Raw genomic sequence first — 21,065 nt, 5'->3', positions numbered from 1 at the left:
CAATGAACTGGAATTTATTACAGTCTGTAGTGTCAAAATGTTGTCTCGTACGACAGGTAAAACGGAGTAATGCTCCGTTATAATCAAATTATTTGAAAGGTTCGCACTCACTTGTTTTCCATCCACGATTTTAATCTGTGTCCAAACATTTCAAAAAGGGATGCGAAGTGGGCAAGCGAAGGATACAGGGGCGAAGCACCACTTCTCCGTCCTGGTCGTCAGAATTGTTGTGCTGTGGTGGGTGCGGCTTGCGAGAGGTCGTGAGGAGAAGTTGGATAAGCCCAGTCATACGTTTATGTCAACTCCTCCTGTCTTGTCTTGAGATAATTTCCTCAACTTCAACTCCTCGCTGCCCTTTTCATCTCACGCCTATAAAATAAAAATAGAATTTTTATTAGGATTTACGCCAGACAACTTGAGCTGTGGGACTGTATCGTTCGTCTGATGGCCCAGAGCGGCACTCTCGCCACACACACTTTTAGGGTCTCCCCTTATTCACTTGGATCATTTAACCCGAGTTAAGCCTGTGAATTCTTTTATTATAAGAAGAAACACTGAGTAAAGCTTGAGCGTCCTCAAGTGCTTTATTTCTACATTTTTACTCGCTGTTGACGCTATAAACCAAACAAGCATTAGTTGGAGACTTTGGCTGATTCATTTTTCTTATAATTTCGTCCTTTAATTTTCTACCAAGTTGTTTTTCCGGAAGATGAAGAGGATTGCTTTCCTTGGATGAACTAAATCATTCCGGAATTTGATGCTTTCACTGGTCGTATATGATATTGCCTCTGCCTGTTCCTCTCCATACTGCATTTTTGTCAACATAGATATGTACGTTTCACAGTTCTGGTAATAATATTTTCTGTTCCTTTTATGAGTTTATTGCTCAATCTACTTATTTCATTTTCAAAGTATGAAACAAATTTAAGTCGTTCGAACGATCTCTGTGCAAGTCCAGTTGTCACATAGTTATGCGAATGAATACATCGTTTAGACATTTTTTTATCATGTCCAAATAAACCAACTGTAGCAGTTTTTCGCGTGACATATTCAGGACTCCTCAGCGTGTACATATGTAGCGTATGAAGCATTTTAGGTGAAATTAAATTGCATAACAATTCTCGTCTTTGTTTTTGGTTTTGTTTGTGATGTCCTATTATATTTGTTATATTTGTAGCCGAAGCTGCTCCCATGCGTATGTTTGACGATACAATGCAGCATAGCCACACCTACTTTTATTAGAATGTTGTGGTCTAGTCATGCCATGCTTTTCCTCACTGGAAACATCCGAGGAACCTTAATGGGCCAGAACTGATGGAGATTGCTTGGCCCAAAGAGCTGTGTCACGTTTCCGTAATGATTGTAATTATGAATCGTAAATTTAGTAGACTTTGTATGAACGACATAGTCACATATGAAAGTATGGGATGTCACATATTATGTGTATAGGTACACACAATCTGGATTAAGCACGGAGATTAGTGATAATATAGTAAGTATAACTACTATTGCAAAATTTATAACTTTCTCAAATATATTGCCACTGACTTTTTGGTCTTATTCCGGTCTACGTATAGTTCTACTTTTACTTTATTTTATGTCTGTTTCCCGAGCATTTGGTGGTGGGGCTATTACATGCTTGGTACAAACGATATGGTGTGCATAACGCAAAGGAGGTTAATCGCTCGGTAAGTTTCAAAAAGGGGAGTTGTCCATATCATCACGTATACTTACGCCAGCACCATTTCGGCAAATTACAAATCATAATTCATTTGAAGCATCGTGGAGAATTCCTTTATCATGTGCATGCGTCGGTCCTATCAAATTAAAAATTAACAGATGTTTGGCGTAATTCACAAATCTTTCTTATGAGTTACTTGAAGCTTTTAGCATTAATGAAATTTCTACCAGACCAGCAACAGATTTCTTGATTCACAATTCACAATTTCACGCCTATATAGATTGATCGGGTGCAAGTGATTCCCTGATGGTGAAGATGTTCTTGCTCCTCTATTTTCTCCTCTTCGTCGTAATCTGTGAAATGTGAAATTTATGGTTGTATAGAAAAGAATTCCAGAAAAACTATTTCGCGAAATTGTCATCTATCTCATTTATATATTCTTTTTAATGAGTAACGTGGGATAGGCTGCGGATCAGATTTTATTGCCGTAGAAAGGGAGTTATATTTCCAAATACGAGTCAAAACCTACTTTTCTTCCTGTCATCACGTTTAAGGAGCCTGTACAGCAGAGCTACAACTCTTGTGAAACATGGCTTGATCGTTGATAATGTTAGTCGGTTGAAAGGAATACATGTCCAATAAAATAAACCGAGCGAGGGGGATGTGGAAAGACGACGACTCATCTTTTTGAATTAAGACTTGGATGGAAGAAGGGAGAAAATAATGAGAAATTGAGAACTGAGACGAGGTAGACGGAGAAAAATCTAAACTGTTCATCTCCCTCTATTTCTTATTTCTCTGCAAAATGCTGGAATTGGAATTGAAAAAAAGAAGAGAGGGAACTCAATTGGGATTCTCATTTTTTCTAGAAAAATGAATCGGCTTCCAGTTTTAGAGCTCGATGATTTAATATATTGATCAGCCTGAATCCAAGTATCCTATCTGTTTAATTTCTTCGTCAGCCGAGAAAAAGCCAGAGAATGAGCTGATCCGACAGTAGTTCCTTCCGTAAATTGGATGTTGTCAATTAATTTGTCAAAAAGGCTTCAAAATCTGAGAAAATGACAATAATAAATCCTTCTTAAAATAAGGTTGGATTTAGTGGAATTATTAGTATTATAGTATTGGCCTTTCTCTGAAGTACTTATAACGTAATGCAAAACGATATGAGCTGAAAGTTTTATAGAAAATTGGAGAGATTTTGTTAGTTTTTAGGGAGCTTGATTGCACATAAAAACGAGAAAATTTGTTCATTAACACGTTCTATCCATATCACCACTTGTAGTCGGATCTCTTGTCGCTCCTTACAAGAACTACCCGATGAAAGCCTAAGGATAAGCTGTGAGAGAAAGCCGTTGTCTATGAACCATCTCCTTCTTTGCGACACCAAACACCACCGAGCTTCATCCACAGTCACTGGAAAACAATTTCCAGTAGGGAATAAAATTCTAACCACAGAGTGAGCTTTCACGTTCACCATTAGTGTTGTGGTTGGTTCTACTTGGGTGACTTTTGTTTCATTACAACCGAGAAAAGATAAAAAGTGTCAAATATCGAATCAAAATGTTCCTTTCTTTCATCACCCGGATTGAACTTGCCATTCCATATAATGTCCGAGCAATGTTCAGTGGGACATAAGTGCTGGCGGTGTAAGCTAAAGTTGAATTGGTTTGCTTTGGATGAAGCCACAAAGAACAAAACGACTAAAGTTAATTGCATGTCCACCTCAAGGACAGGACATGTGGGGTACGAAATGGACCTTGTTTTTTCTACTCTTTTCTCGGCAATTTCCTTTGTGCCAAGTTAGTCGAAGTAATGGGTCTAGTCTTCCTCTCTCCTCCTGAAATACTGTTTGTTTTATTGGAAGTGAAATTGAAGGAAGACCAAACCAGCAAAACTTAAATTAACAGTGAAATCTTCGTACATACTTCTATTCCTTGGAGGCCGCCATATATTTACACATATCTATCCAGCTCTCTCTCATAGAAAGTAACCTCTCTCACTATTTGATGTTACTTTATTTTCAACCCTTTCTGTTACTAGGCCGAACCGATTAGCTCAAAGCAAATTGCAGCAACATAAGTGTGTGTATTTCGACTGTTGAGCATTAAAGGAGGTACACGTACATACGTATCTACGTGTAATGAAATACGATCACCTAATGTGAAATATATAGGCGGTGAAATATGTATGGCAGCGTATGTAGGTGCAGTAACAGCGACGTTTTTTTCACCGTAAGGATCATTTTCCTCAGTTCTGGTGAAAATCCTTTATTTCGTTCTAGTGGAAAAAGTCGTTTTTGTAGCAGAATAATAATCTTTAGGGAATTTGTAGGATTTATTTTCCCCTTCAACAGTAATCGTGTTGCTTGGTTGTTGTTGCTATCGTCGAGAAGGAGCTTCACTAGATATACAACACCTCTGCCACTCCTCAGGTCGTAATTATGTGGAGTCGTCGTGGTTCAAGGCTTTCTCCGCGTTTAGATTTCGTTTCGAGGAACGCAGATGATATATGTATGCACATGTATGCACACACTCACTCTGCGTGATCACTACACCCAAAACTTTCACCACCACGCCACCATTATCTTGACTTGATTACCTTCTTGGACGTTCATTTAATCCACCTCGATTTTTTGACAATTCGCTCTACGAGCTAATTGGGACACATAAAAGAAATAAATGAGGGAACTAAAACATCCTTTGAGATCCCTTTGATGAAAAAGCTAATAGAGTTAGTGTACCGTACGTATATGGCTATAATGTAATGGAGGAATGGAGAGAACAATGCACACACACAGCGCAACCACTTCACAAACCCTTGTCCCTCGTAGTCGAGTAGTTGGATAAAGTTGGTGAAAGTTTTAGCGAAGCAAGTTAACAAACACATTTGCAAGAAACATTCAATCTTTTACCTTCGCATTGAGTCAGGCAACTCACATGCATGGCACAAGAGGTGGAAATTGACGGGGGAAATAAATTGCGGTTGGACGTGTGCCGAAGTCGAATGGTAGTTCTAACCACCATTCATTCTCCAACCAACAAGAAACACATCAGATTTTAGTTATTTGAACGCAAGGTAAATCGCTCACTTCATTATTTTCTGGGGTGCTTTCACCAAAGGAAATTGCTGTTTACCCACTCCTTTTGAGCTGGTTCACCATGTTGACTTTCACCTTGAGTTAACAGTTTCATTTTGATGGCGAATATACCACTCATTCCAATCACTTGATTTGATACCAAGCCAAAAGCTCTTGTAATTTTATCATCCTTAACATTGGACGCATTTGATGATGATAGAATCCAATCGTTTTTTGCAATTTTGATGACAAAATTCATTTTGTCATCTCTCTCAGCCATAATAATCCCCTTCCTTGAGTGTTGCTTACAAAGGTTGAATGTCATTCTAGATTCCAAGAAGACTATTAAATCAGCTTTGTTATATGTTGACTTTGCTCGACTGCGTTATCCAAGAAAATTGGTTCTACTAGACTTTTATACGAGAAGGAAACCAGCTTGCGAGTTATTGTAATTGTTTGAGATATTGGCATAGCTGTATTCCAACTCTTGGTAGAGAAACGGGTTGCACGAAATGAAATTGGAAATTTCTCAAGTTGAGAAGAGAGAATTGATTGGTATGAGACTCGTATTCATGAATACAGACTCTTGAAGTATGTAAACGTGGAGCAAGCTAAAAATGGAAGCAAGAAGATGACTCGTCAAATAATTTCACCGATTGAATTGAACCGAGTTCCTCAACTAATTTTGCTATAAAGGACACAAAAAAATTGTTTGAAAGTTATTCGTAAATATATTTACATGCTGGAAATATCTAATATGCGACTAATTTTCATTGAGACCGAAAGGTTTCATATATTTTGCTTGAATTTCCAATGTGAAGTTTAATATTTCCTATATATGTACTTACATAACTGAAATACTATTACATATATGATTTCTTAACCAAACCCAACCATTTATCCAGTGAAGTTAACATTACGAAAAGTTGAAAACTTTTTTTGTTTTCTTCGTTCAACTTTCTTTCCTATGCGGTTTTGTTGTTACTCAAGTTATTGCTTGGAATTACTGGATCATTGTCATTGCCAATAGTCAAACATACTTCGTCTTCAATTCCACTACATCTCTGTACTTAAAGGTCAAATAAGTAGTTGCAATATCAACCCCTGCCTGCGGTCGTCTAGCACAAAGGGATATTTGTCCTCTTCTCTTCCCGTGATATTTGGTTGCACTTTCTTTTTGGATTTCATTTGTCATCTTATGTGCTAATCCCAAGCAGTACGTCAGGATTTATTCCTTGTCCCTTTTGTTTTACTTTTGCCTCACTCCCAGTTTTAATATTGAGTCTCAGAAACAAAAAAGTTGGACATGTTAGAATTTATGTAATAGTTGCGTCATAAAGTGATTGCGTTTATTAACCATAAATAAGTTAGACGAAGGAAAGGAGGAAAAAAACTACGTCTACTTCGAGTAGTTCTGTTAAGTTAGTAATGTCCTCCTGTAACCTTCACAAATTTTCAGTGCAGAAAACCCACGACTGCAATGCACAACCCAAGTTTGAAACAACTGAAAATCCCCACATGCATCTAAAAAATATAAATGCTAAAGAATTATTTTTCGCTATTTGTTACTACTTGTCAAGTGGAGCCTTTAGGTGGGTGTGGGAGCTCCTTTTCATTTCATAAATTCGTTGTACACAGGACGCGTGGAAATTCATAATTTATTGGTGCTACTCCTGGCAAAGGAGTGTGTAATATGGCAACCAGAGTCCGATTCCCTCGAAGTAAGTTGTCCCCGTGTTCAGGTCTAGCTGAAGTTTTACAACTGCACCAGTAATCGAATTATTTTCTCGTTACGTCCCCTGAATTATTTGTAGATGGTCGACCCCTTCTTGTTTGGCTGCTTTACTCTGATAGTTTTATCAGTTTTCTCCGTTGTATGAATTCATGTTATTGTCAGAACCATAATCTCATTTATTTTTAGCTTACCATTATTTCTTACCTTGTCCTTAATTAGTAATAGCTCATATTCACCATCATTTATGCCCTGCCACTCTGTACGTATATAACTAAATAACTGCACATTTATTACTCAAATTGGAATTTTCATTACATTTTTAGCAGCATAAATAAATGTCAACAACTAATGGATACGTATGAAATGAGTAAATTCATTCATGATGTGACATAAATATTAATAATGGGTTATAGAACCGATGATCCTGAGAACTTTGATGGATGCTCTAAATATTTTCGTAAACTACTGGAAAACCATAGCACATGAAAAATGGAAAGCCTGGAGAACGTGAAACAGGACGGTTAACTAATGACTGTTGACAAGGGAGATGAGAGGGGGATTTTTTTACTTTCACAAATTATGGTTTCTCAGGCTCGTTCCCTTTCTCGGAACGGTTTCCATATTTTATGCAAGTTGATGTCTGACATATGCTCTGCTCACTCCGTTTCATGAAGTCTGGAACCTAACATTCCAATTTAATCCACACGGAAATGAAAAGGAGATTTATTGTTGTAAGGAAACAAAGTAATGCAATTAAAAATGAGAAATGAAAAAAGTTATGGAAAATTTGGCAAACTTTTCTACTTGGTGGCTAAATCTGCTTTCCTTAAGCATAAGATGAATGACAAAATAAGGCACTTTCAAGTTATGTAATGGCGGTACACCTTGCAATAAATTGTTCCATAGTTGCACCGCTCTGAAAAAATGGCAAGAAAGTGTCTCTGAGATGGTAAAAAATGCAATCCAAGTGTTGTTTCAATATTACAAAGTAAAACACGCGACGACATAAAAGCGAATAATGGCAACCATCTAAAACGACTCAAAACTTTTCACCCTTCTCCCCTGACAAGACAAGAGTTATAAATGACACATCATTTGGGCTTATGCAACACGTGTAGTACGAGGATAAGATCTGGAAAAGGAGGATTGAGATCAACCCCCCCTATTTTCTGTCAAATTGTCAGCAACAAAAATGCGATACGACGACGTTTGGTTTGAACGAAAGTAAGAAAAAGAACAGTCTCCTCAGCTTACTTTCTTTGCACAGAATATGTAAATGTGAGATGAGGGCATGAAATGAAAGATATGAAACATATGTTTTACATTGGTCCAAATTGAACTACATAATGTAATTTTTACTTTTTGTCTGCCGTATATTTGCACTGCTTAGAAATATCTGCAAGTGCCTCACTGTATGTAGATACATACATATCTGTGCATATCTTTTGTGCAGTAAAATTAATTAAGCTTATCTGATAAGGAAAAACGATAATGACTCTGCGACGATTCTCTCGTGCGAATATAATAGTAGCGCATCCAACACTAATCAAAATTCAAAAAATTTGTGTTTTACATAAACATATTCATTTTATAACTTTCTTTTTCACAGTAGACTTGCTTTAGATGGGTATGCGCTGTCTTTGCCAGGTTTTCCTGCTGTTCTGGAGCTATGCATCACGTTATTCGGATTTCACATGGAAGGTGCCAATATTTGAGATCTTGAAATGCGCCTGTCAAGTTCCGACTTTCTTTTGTATGTATCCAGCACACTTGTTCAAGCAATTCTTGCGTAATTCTCCAAGAAACACAAGGGTCCTGAGACTGATTGATATGGAATATGCAGATACAAAGATAGATTTAGTATAATCCAGGCGAATTGACTGCAAAATAATAAAATATGGATTTATGAGAATCCCAAGATAATCCCTTACAATGAAAAACGTCTACCGAAACAAAGTGGATTATCTCATCTCGTGACAACCAAATTATGTTCGGGGTATCGATTTAGTTAGCATTCTCTCAGAGTTTTAGCTCTCGAAACTATTTTAAAGTGTTTACTTATTCATGTTTGAAATACTGTATGCATCTATTTTTTAAATGCAAAGTTACGGTATGCGTTAACTACGGGTTTGAAATTTATTCGGGCAATGTAATATTGTTGGATCATTAATCTTAAATAGCTTTCAAAGTGGATTTTGACATAAACATAACCATTGTACTTGAATGCTTTTAACACGAGATAAAACGTGAAAGTTAGTTTCCGTCAGTAAATTTAAGGGTTCGTTGTCTTTTATTTGTACAAGAAGATAGTGGGAATATTTTTGGACTAAAAATAGTTTTCTATTAGTATAATTAATATTATCATGTCACTAGTATTTGCAAACTAAAAAGGTAGGGGAGACTTTCACACAACAAAAACCAAGCAAAATCATAGCGCTAAAATTTCTAGAAATTTTCAGTCCTCGCTTCATTGCAATTGTAAAGAAGAAAGTTTGGTTACTCTTGTCGTGCTTGCCTCTTTCTCTCCCCTCGATACTAATGATGATAGTAATTTAAGGAAGAAGACATTAAGTCAGCGTCTCTCTTTGGTCACTCGTGTCCTAAACTATGTAGAATACAATCTCCAGTTTACTGTCTAGTCTGCTTGCATGGCGGGTGTAAATTATGTTGCGACCTTGTTTCATTATTGCAATAAATTATTGCTTGAGAGCAACAAAGGCGAAACCCAGAGAAAATTTGGATTGGCCCAACGGGCCTTTAAGTCATTTATGCACAGTTTGTTTCCCTTCTCTGGTTCCTGGTCGAGTCACAACAGCACAGAAGCAACGAGAACAAAAACACTGTTGAGACTACAATGGGTCTTTCACATAGTTGGTTTAGGATGGAAATTTTAGACTGTTTACCTTCTCCTCTTGTTGATAATGTTTATTAGATAGCTCGAGTCGTTATGTTCCTTTCCTGTAAGACTTGCTAGAAAATACGTTGCATACATTTACTCCGGAAGTGAACACCACTTTATTGTTTCAAAGACAGTGTGAAAATAGAATCATTACGAGACGAGCACCTAATTGTAATTGTGGCACCTTTTTTAGCAATTTAGAAAAGTACACGAATCCAATTTGCAGGATGTGAGCAAAATTCATTGTATTTCATATAATGGTTGCATCTTTACACGAAGTTCAAATGAATTGCATCGTTGGATAAACACATATCTTCTCATACTGCTCACATGCTCTGCAAAATGATACAGCACAAGTTCCGGTGGTGGAAATGTGAATGGCTTTCTCCCCAAAAACCCGGAATGAGCCCTGTGGGGCATCTTAGCTACAATGTTTAAGGAATACAAAACGTCTTCGTACCATATACCTGCTATAATCAGGCTTTCAAGGAACCTTGTTCAAAGTGAAGAGAATGGGTATGCCAATTCGGAGAGGAGATTTTATGTTATTAGTTTGGTTGTACATTATATTACCGCCAATTGTTCCAGCTTAATGCACGAAGCTCTCTCGTTAATTATTGTAATATATATATCTAGCAAGAGCTGTTTAACGATATCGCTTTGGTGTTACCAACCATCTCAGCACATTCTACATTTTGTGTTGTACATACATGCTTGCATGTACATTGATGTTACGATTTGCTCAAGTGAAAGGATTGCTTTTTAGTCCTGTATTAGAAAAAAAACGACGAGGTTCACTTCTTATTCCACTGTATTTAGCACGTGTCTGGCAATACTTTCACCCTTCACGACCAATGGAGCAATTGCATGTCACACATATATTGGCAATCGTCTTGTACGAATGCTTACTGATATGCAGCCGTCATCCGAATTATTATTATCCGTCAAGATTAAGTCAGCAATTATCTTTCTGTCCATTCCTGCTTGAAAATAATGTGTATTGCATTGCAGTGCTAACCATATAATTTCCTTACCAACTTTCCCTCGACGTCAGGAGGGGGAACGACGACTATTATTCGTGGTCTGAGAGTGTGGTGCACTTGCCTGGACAGTTCTTACTTTGACTCCTACGACTTCTATTCTCCCATCACGATTGGATATCTCAGATAGCAATTAGTGTGCATCGCATGTCTCTTGACAAACAATACAAGGAGTCGTGTCCCATCCCCTCACTTCCACCGCTCTTCAACACTGCCATCCCAATAATATTGTTTGACCAATATGCAGGGGAACAATGCCTCCATTTACTTACAGTTGAGTTGAACAAATCAAGAAACAAATGCCAGCCAGCTTTCTCTCCTTGCATGGAATCGAATTAGTGCTTTTCGTTTTGTCTGAGCCTGTGACGCCTGGATTGCTTTCCTAATCGACGATGTGCTTTCACACTCCCACCACTCTCTTCGTCTGACAGAGTCTAGTTCTTATAAAAGAGAGAAACAAACGTTCAGAATTTATTGACTTATTGATTTATATATTTTTGTCACAAATGTTTCGCCGTATTTTGTCAATTTCATCTTCCTTGCAAAAGTGTGCTGATGTGGCGGAACGTTCCTCTTCTGCAAACAGAGGCTTTCACTATTGAGTTCTATTGGAGGACGAAGCTGCTGCCGGTTTTGGTGGATTGGGAAAATACTACGTGACTTAAATGAAAGTGTCAGTGAACATTTGAACGAGTCTTTCTGCTCGAGGGACTCGATAAATATTTTCATCGCTTCTCTCTCATTGGGTGGATGATATTTCGGAATTTCGATTGAATTCTGTCTCCCAAGATGAAACATTTGTGTTTCCCAAATAATAGTTTGTGGTTATCCACCGTATGAATAAAATGAATGTGACAGTTAGGATTTCGTAATGGCGAACGCCGTCACGATTTTGCAATTTGTCTTGACACTCAAAGTTGATTGATTAGTTGGTGTTTGTTTGGTAAATTTAACTAGGTTTGACTTTGACTTGTTCAGCTTCCTGGTGGAATTTCTTGTTATGGAATAAGCAAAACTTTTCCTAAACAACCTGGTTTGAATTTATGAAAGGGAATTCTTCATCCTCTCCAAAATTTGTCAACGTTGACATTTGTTCGTGTTTATGTTGGTTTACCACCACGGGACGACTGCGGATAGCATGTTCTCCTATTTGAATTGTAAATTGTGTTTATGTGTGGACCCGCAAAGTTGTGTGCTGTCTGCAGATTTCAGTTTTCGTGATAATTTTGACGAATACGACAATATTTATGTTTACCCAAACCTCTGCATTATGGTTTCCAAAACTCCAGAGAAGGTACGAACGAGATTTCGGATTCTGCAAAATTTTACCGTTAGCAGATATGCACAAACTTTGTTCTCAGAGGACATCTTATCCATATAAGCCCAAATTTCTGATACCAAACCCTGACATGACCTTATTTCCCCCAATTATACAATACGAAGCAATGATACAACGACCCCCCCCCCGTTATGATATTAAATAAGGCGTTGCGAAGAATATCTATGCATTAAATCACAGGTTGGCAGAAATAAAGTTGAAGGGATTCATCTGGGAAAGGAGGACGACGAGAAACTTTGGCTGTAAATCTAAATTCAAAAGTTAGAAAGTGCGTGCTTTTGCTGTTCTGTCTCAAAGTTAGGATTGGATTTGGAATGTGAAAACATGTAGCACCTCTTTCCCCTTATGCTTCACAGATATTTCTCCGTCAATATCGGATCTCTTGGCCAGTGGAAGTAAGCGCAAAATGCTTCTTATGTCCGATTTCCTTTCCCTCTCTCTGTATATCTGCATTACTGTTGCAACCCACATCCAGACGGGAATAAGGGATGTGTTGCAGCTGTTTCCTTCCTTGTCCTTTACACTTGCATGCAGATGAACTTATTCGCCTTCCTGGCAAACCTTCTGCCCTCATGCTTTCTCTTTTACTCTTTTCTCTCACTCTGCGTGATGGGCTTTGTGACTTCAAAAAATAAATCTCTTTTCACACTTTTACTTTCCTTGCTAGCAGCCGCACCCTCGCTTCCTACTATAATTCTATGCTCTGCTGACATTAGTAGAACACGTATCTAGTGTGACCCATTTCTTTAAGGCATTTTACTGGGAAATCTATTTTTATCTGTTTTAAAAAGGATTAAGAACCAAAGTATTTTGAAACCGAATCTAATCAGGTCGAAATTGACAGTCATTCAAAGTGCGAGATAATAACTTTCATTCTTTCAGATTGGATTTGTATTGTCTTTGGCTGGGAATTTGTTGTTCGTGCTTGGAGATTTATCTTTATTTCTGCGTATGTAGCCAAGCTGGCGGGGCAATTTCAGTGTTGAATGCGAGCCAAGCATTTCATCTTTGCCAGTTTTACTTTATTAATGCACGCGTGGTGGAATGGGCGTGTGTGTGGTAGTTCAGAGCTAATGCAATAAACAAAGATATATTATGGAAGCCAGTAGGAAATAGTGCTGCACATTTCGCAACAAATAAAGGTAGCAAGAAGAATGTCATGTGCGTTTCACCTTTAATAATGTGTGGGTGGGTGTTCAAGGAGCAAAGTTCTACGTACGTATCCGTAGAGGTGAAAAAAACAAGAAGTTATTTGATTGTATGTTTTGTCCCACGTCGTCTGGTGCCTAGTCCTACGAAAGGACGACACCACACGTATTTAAGTAGGTGTGGCATGAGACGTGACCAACTAATCCTGCTTCCGACTTATTGTGCGTCAGTCAAAGCTTTCAAACCTTCAGTTCCGCTTTTCTCACTAATGCCTCGCTTTTCCACGGATGTCAAACATCTCATCACTTAACTTTACGGTGAGCTTTGGTTTCCTCGCCTCACAGCCCAGTTCGATCTGTAGGATTGCCCAAGGGAAGCAAACAAGGAAGCAACTTTGCACAAGAGGATAAAATTCTTAAAATCCATCTCAGACAACTTTCTCAACAACGTGCGTATTTTGAAACTGGACGAGAAAGAACAAAGTCTTTGCCCCCGACTTGTTATGTTTTCTCAACTTCGAGAGCTATGTATACACATGAGACACATGCTTGCCGCGCATGATACACGAACTGGCTTACCTGGCTGACATTTCTTGTCTCAACATTCGTTTCTTAGCTTCTTCATGCATACAAACATATAACGCAAAATCAAAGTCCTAAAGTTAAGCTGCCCCATAAGTAGATCTCTTTAAGTTGTGGTTTCAAAATACTCTGATCCTCTTTTCCGATTTGATCGGTATGTTTACTTTTGAGGGATGTCGACCTTAAAGTTTGAACTGAACACGATTTCTTCAGCTTGGAAACTCTTTAAATACTAGAAAGGGTTTACCAGAAAATAGCCTCTCGTCATGATCAGCAATTACTTAAAGTGCAAGTTGACAATTAGACATATGTAAAGATTTTGATTGGTTGAAGTTAAATAAATAAGCATGAATTGTTAAAATACAAAAAAGAGCAAGACATACATAATATTATGTGGGCTTACAATCAGAGTGTAAACAAACTAAATATTTTGGTCTTCAAGTTCTATGTTCCAGAGCAAAATAGAAATTCAGTAGAAATTCTGCAACCTTTGCAACTCTAGAAATGAGATCGTCACCCAAAGATTTAAGGCAATTTAGGACAAAGACTTTAGAACAGCTAAGGAAAATAAGAAAGGCCATTGAATCTGCTTCAATTTTTGGGCTGTAGACAGAAAGAATCCATTCGAATTGGAGTGTGGGTTTCCTCCTCTTTTTTATTTTCATGTGTGCAACTATTCCTCACAATGGTTTCATTCAACCAAGCAAGATTTTGAGCAGGATGGAGGGCTTGGATTCCTCTCGCGTTCAAATTTTCAAATGCATTATTCCAGCATCGTTTGGTGGAAGAATTGGAATTGAGAGCATCTTTTCCTAAAAGAATTCCTAAAAATTCAGCTGGATGATAGGAGGCAGCAGATCGAAAGCAATTGGGAAGTGGAATGGATCATATCTCAGCACATTTATTTCTCATTGGTGGAAATTGGAATGAATTTCTCACTTCAACTTCCTCCAATTCAAGAAGCTCGAGTGCTATGTGAAAGCAGTGGTGAAAGTGAATTGTGCAAATATGCGGAAGTTTGGTTTTGTGGAATTTCATGTTTCATCCTTTCTTCGCAGGAACAAGATGTATTGACCAGTTGTTAAAACGGAAATGTTCAATTTTCGGGTGCATTTGGACACAAATTTAGAACTGAAGAAACTCTTTCTTTCCGTGTGAGAGTTATGCCACAGTCATCAAATTTCATCCCCATTCATTATTTTATTTCATTCTCAATGAAATAAAATTGCTCATTTCCCAAACTGTCTCACACGCACTTCTTTTCTGAACTGTGTTAATAAACCAAGAGAAATAAAATCAGACATATTTTATTCAGCAGGCTTTCCAACTGGTCCATTTGGCAGTGGACTATGTAGTTACCAAAAATTAGGCCATGAATATGGCACTTTGGGAAATCATCTCGTATTCAAAAAAGGGTTCGAATCTTAGCTTTACGCATCCCTCATAAGTTCTTGATGCCATTGGAATGTGCGGTATGATCGCCTGTCGTAACATTTAAAGATGGGATAGCGTAACATAAAATATGTTTGGTGGAAGTTGCAATATTTTACGCATGCCACGCCAGTTAAAGTTAGCAGAAATCCTCTAACCACTTACGTATGGCTTCCCCACATGCGAAGTTTGGCAGGGAAATATTTACACGAAAATGAGCACCGTATGTCTCAAATCCTGTAACATTTTTGTAAAAAAAATAAGAGGAGAAAGCTGTATATAAGGTGGAGAAGGGCTCTTGCTGAACTCAAAGTGCGTGAATAATTCGGCTCCTTATCATAAATTATTCAAATCACGGCCGTGGCTTTATGGAGTGCGAACTCGTATTTTGAATCATGCGATTAGTTATGTCCAAATCTCATGTTTCTTTTGCCCCTCATAGCCGATACAATCTTCACAACCAGCCATTGTGTGTGGTAGCTCAATCCTGTGCGTGTGAATTTTAAATATGAGGCAATTTCGCTTGCCAGAAATGTTTAATTTAAGCTTTATACATGAGCATTTAGATCCACGTGAAGATTAATAATAGAGCAGGAGTAGGTTGTATTACTCGCTACACACCCGGAACAATGATGTACGGAGGGCAGAAGAATAGTGAGAACTGCGCAGAGAACGTGCATTGTTTCCACCCAAGTGAACTTGTATTAACGAGAGAAAGTTGGGCCAATCCGTACGCATTTTCTACGTGCTGAGAGCTACACTAGTGCACGCGTAGAGTGGGAATGAATGATGGGAAATGTTTTGTTGGGCAACAATAGTCTGGATCATGCTTACATTTCCTAGCTCAAACCTTCCACAGAGTTAAGTGGTTGTGTGTCCACCTGGGAATTATGTTTTGACTCGGTCCGACTCTACTACCCGCTTTACCAACGGGCAGCTCATTTAACGGTATAAGGAAGAGTTGGTTGCTATTCAGGGTTGCGTACTGACTTCCTTGCGACTTTCTCAAAGTTCAGGGTGAAAGCTAAATTAGTAGGATCCTTGCCAATGTGAACGACACATTTATTTTGTGGTCAAGTGTTTGAAAATATATAGCACAGCTCAAAATTCAATTTCTGTAACCGGAGAGAAAGCATCATATTTATATGTAAAAATTTTAACACTACGTCTGGTACTTGCATACATGTTTGCACTACAAAGTTGACTACTTTTGCATAGGCTTTGGATAAAGTAGGGCAAGTACTTTTGCAATTTACAAGCAAATTAGGACAATTGGCCCTAATTTAAATACGTTGAACTGAAACTTTGTCTATTGACTTGGTTAATTTATTGTGAGTCGCTCTTAAAATATATGCAACTTGCAGAGATGAAGACAATAGTTTTACTGAATATGTACAAGTACCGCTAGCAAGTCTTACCTCATTCTTTCTAGGTTGAGATTGTTATCGAATCAGTTATTTCAGTTGAGATGATTTAACGATGCTTTAATGACCAATGAGTAGAATTAAAAGTTAAAATTTAATTAGCACCGTCTGAAATCTTCGAGCAAATTATCTTCCAAGTTCCTCATTCATGTGAAGCTTTAGAAAATGATTTGCTCCTATAAGATAGATTAATCTCAATCGGAAGGAAACTATCTCTGAGCAGGAAATGGATTAAGATCTGATTGAACCTCAAGAAGGAAACAACGGTCCAATTTAATGTGATCTAAGATCGTAATTTAAGCTTTATGCTCCTCCATTTAAATGTATCAGGGGCGATTTGGATATTACTTATTGCCAAAGTAGACTAAATATATGCACATGTACAAGAGGTGCACATACGTATGACACGTACACTAGAGGTAGACTAGTGTCCCTTAGGATATTCAAGAAGGACGATGGAATGAATGAGGGAGTCTCAGTGGCCGACCGACAAGGACCGATCCGAGGCTGAGATCGTAAGCTGATCCTGATTTGAGATAGAAAGATGAAAGGATGAAGGAAGAAGAATGAGAAAAGTTTCTCTGCCTCGTTGGACTCTCGCGAGATTGGATGGAAATAAATGAACTTTGGTTTCCTCCGCTTCCACATTTTGTCTACTTCTTATTTTTACCAGACACGACCGATCTCCTTTTGTACCAAGCTAACTCGACCACACTCTTAGGCCTGAGTTTTCCCGTGAACGTATCTATGTCAATGTATGTTTTAGTGTACAGGTTCACTGCATGTGCATACACAAAGTTATTCCAAGATCACACTTCCGCATGAAATCGCTGCACTGGATATTTTTTTCTACCAGTGTCACTGAAGTAATAAGTTGAGGACAGCATACACTGTAGAAATTGTTAAGAGACCTCACCGAATTTAATTGGGCGTCCAAAAATTGGGCTCATCTTTGACTGGTGGAAGATTTTTGTTCCTTACATATTTCCGTTCATGCGGATCAATAGGATGTGGAGATGGTTTAATTGGGCAATTTAACAAAGTGTCTCTTTTTCGATAACGATCTCATGATTTCCTGGAACCTTAGATTTACTTTCACCCTCCGGCATTCTCGATATTTTTAACGATTATTGGAATTTTAAATTACTTATGTGCTACTTGAAACTTCTCATAACGAGGAGCGTCATCCATCCAGCGATGTTCTCCCACCTTTACCACGTTCGGTGAGAGTAAAGTGCTGGGGAAAGCACAAAAAATTTGAATATCGGCAAAGTTTAGCCTTAAACTTTTGTTTTATAATGGAAAGTGATACTTTTCAGGGTGGGTTAATGGAACGGCTTGAAAGGGTAAATGGAAATCATTATCGTGAACCAAATCTTCCGTTACGCATTTCCAATTTTCATTTAAACCTGGCTCCCGATGGGACGAGCCGAGCAGGCAGATTTCTTAGCAAGCAGAATTTGACAAGAGGCGAGTCTCCCACCAAAGTGAAAGGTTCTTTTATTCGAATTCTTCCTTGACTTCAGATTTGTTCAAGTATGACGAACATTTATAATTATGATTACTATTCTTTAATTTTGCAATTTAATCATTCTTGCAATTCCCAAAGGGCGTTTGTATCAATTTAAAAATTTTGTATCAAGATTTTGAATGAACTGACCACATTTCGTGTCCAATGGCTGTCATTGTGTGCAATATACATAAAAGATTTAATAGAATTTTTGACTAATTGACACACTTCACTACCCTATGTCATTAATCACGCAACACTCAAATGCTTCCAACTGGATTTTGAATTCTTACAGTTGATTTCATTTCAGTTAAGAAACCACAAAGAAATGTCGGTAGGTTGGACAGTTCAAATACAACTTCAGCCTTTGATCTCCTTCTCACAATCAATTTGAGTAAAGTAATTTGCTTGAGGAAATCAAACGTCACATTATTATCTGGTCTACCAACGTACGGTGTTATTTGAAATAAATTGCAGTACAGGTTTCGCTTTCAGGTAATGATGATAAATTGCACATTCATTACACAAACATTGAGTTAGAGGAAATGGGAAACAGGGAGACATTTCCTGTTTACATTATAGAGAAAGTTTTTGTTGGAATAAAAATTCTCCTGAAAGTAAATGGAGTCGTCGTGATGGAATAAAATTAAGCTCCAGTCATGTTCTACTCCACAAAATTGCATGGTAATGCTCAGGATGTGCATGCTTTTGCTTTCACCGGATAAATTTTGTACAATAAAGTATTGCACCAGAGCGGTGGTGATGGTGGTGGAGAGGAAAAAGGGTTGTCAGGATGCGATGCCCGCTGCCGTCAACCCTTCCGTTCAGAAATGCAATTGCATAAACGAAGGTAATAATATTTCTTGGGCTCGTGCTCCTCGCTCGACAATGACATTTGTGTAAGGACGACGACGAATGACACAACGGTGGGTTTATGACCCGCAACTGAACAATGTGACGTGAATGCTAGAGTCGGGTTGACTTTGTCATTGAATTTTGGTCTGACTTTTGACATTTTGATGTAGATGATGTTCTCGATTTTCTGCGTGCGTGCGTAGATGTATGAATTTGTGTATCGTGAGGTAACGAGGAGGTGAGAGTTCTGCATTCCTTTTATTTTATACTATCCAGCAGCTTATTCATAAATTTATATTTTGTGGGCGGCACTCCAAGTTGCTTGTCATTGTCACATTCATAATCCAACTTGTCAACTTTCTCTGAGCCTAAAAATGCATTTCCAGAATGTATGCGTTTCTGTGGGGTTAGCAATGCAAGGGGTTCACGATGATGCTTCTTTCACCTCAGCTCACCCAGCAATACATATCAGCGACGTATGTACGACGGCTGAATTCACCTGGTACAAGATACCTCTGTTTGGTGATAAATCTTCCTGACATGTAATCCTCATACTACATGATGGTCCTTGCACTTAATTATCTTGAGGTTTTCCATTATATTTATTAAGAAAATCTTGCAATCATTTGTACACAAACATTTGTACATAAAAAAACTTTAAGGTTGCAACTCTCCATGCTGTTGAATTCAGTTTGTATCGTCAACAAACGATCTACCTAATACTCCCAAAATCACGAAGCTGTCATTCTCTAGAGATTTTCATGTTTGAAAGCATTCATGCCAATCTTGTGAATTGTAAATTGTGAAATATTTTATGCTTGACTGCGAGTAAGATTGTAAAACACAATGTACGAGTTTAGTGGAACCTGTGTAAACCTTCTTAAGGTATCAACCACAGATGCAGGGTTTAAACGAGTGGAAAATTGAAACTTGACAAAGCTCAAATCTCAATGGAAATATGTCTGACCATGCAAAGCAGAGCATGCTTCGTTTGCTCTATTGCGTAATTGTGAGTGGGGTTACAGAGCTTCTACGCATGCAAATTACAATGGTTTGCTAAATAAATTAGTCGCCCAGTCTCCAAGTTAATTACGTGGCTACACATTTTGTGAATTTAGGTGTGAGAATTATTACTAATTTTATTTTTTATTTGCAGGGACGGAAGTAAAAAGCGTGCCATCGGCCCACTCGTTTGCACCACCTACAGCGAATTCTCATTTATACATTTATTACACAAAATTGTCTTATTTTCAAATCACAAAACAAATTGAAATGTTACGAATATGTAGTAAAGCTTTGAACATATTTAGATCTATATGTGTATAAAATAGTCGCCAAGATAAAGTTTACTATCAAATCCACTGCGTCAGGTGTAGTCAGTCAGCATTAGCTATGTTCCTTCAAGTAGTGATTACTCACTTCCATCTTCATCAGTTGGAAAATTTACTCCATACGAACAGATTATTTCAGACTGAATTACACAAAATGGAAGGTGGATCGAACTATTATTAGTTAGGAACAAAAGTTTCCCTTACTTTTCCCTTCAAGTCTTGTTCATCCAATTCATTTCCAAAGTTCAGCACACTACCGAACAAAGACCGGCCAGATTTTGTGTTAAGATAAGCTTTCTCAACCATTCTCTCCTGAGCTCGCTGCGTGCAGTGTTGTGGACCTTTCTTATTTTTGTTTTAACACAAAGGACGCCCCCAAGAAATGCGTGTGACCGTACGAGCGAGCGAGCGAGTGAGTGAAGGAAGGGAGAAAGTCTGCCCACTTCCGATCGTGGTAGCAACGAACGTATCTCAAATCGAAGTAGGAGCGTTCTCGTTTTTAGCCCGAACCATTAAGTAAAAATCCTTTTGTTCTAAATTAGTAGTCAAAGTTGCAGAAATCGATGTGTAGAAAAATTCCTCATTGTCAGGTTTAATCAGGAAAAGAATGGAAATTGTGAATGATGGATGACATATGCATGTTCATGATACATTTGTATGTGATAAATGGTGTAATATTTTTACAGGATGAATTTAATAAATTTCACATGTGTACAAAAACTCTGTACAAAACGTAGATATTCCTTTGAATCTCTGCATGAACTCAGTCAAGCGCATAATTGAAGAGCAAAACAGTATTTTCAAGACGTCCGGGAAATGCCACGCAAAATTGGGCACGGTTGAGCAGAGAGCGAACAAATCTCCACAACTCAACGCAGACGGCTTTCCTGTTCATGCTTCAGCCCAAAGTGAAAGCGAGCAGTTATTTCTTGATTTTTCGAGGGATATGGAGTGAGTTAAATAAAGTTCACCGCGTGCTCAGCTTGCTGAAATTGTGATCCTCGGCAGATG

At 38.1% G+C, this 21,065-nt stretch overlaps 1 protein-coding gene and 1 long non-coding RNA gene across 5 annotated transcripts in view; one reads left to right on the top strand and one right to left on the bottom strand.

Moving 5' to 3' along the window:
* Nucleotides 1-21,065, bottom strand: part of LOC118435065 (mucin-5AC-like) — a 49,786-nt gene that overhangs the window by 10,803 nt on the left and 17,918 nt on the right. For all 4 annotated transcript variants that reach the window (XM_035850184.1, XM_035850185.1, XM_035850186.1 and 1 more), the window contains one exon: nt 112-369. In XM_035850184.1, coding sequence (XP_035706077.1) covers nt 112-149 — 38 coding nt within the window. In that variant the 5' untranslated portion in view covers nt 150-369. The remainder of the gene's footprint in view (nt 1-111; nt 370-21,065) is intronic.
* LOC118435066 lies at nt 366-20,315 on the top strand. Its single transcript, XR_004834467.1, has 2 exons — nt 366-1,492; nt 19,880-20,315. It is a non-coding gene; the product is annotated as an uncharacterized LOC118435066 (long non-coding RNA).

This window comes from Folsomia candida, unplaced genomic scaffold, assembly GCF_002217175.1.
Source record: "Folsomia candida strain VU population unplaced genomic scaffold, ASM221717v1 Fcan01_Sc003, whole genome shotgun sequence".
Classification (NCBI taxonomy): Eukaryota; Metazoa; Arthropoda; class Collembola; order Entomobryomorpha; family Isotomidae; genus Folsomia; species Folsomia candida.
The sequence above is the reverse complement of the archived record's forward strand: the minus strand, read 5'-3'. Positions and strand labels throughout refer to the sequence as shown.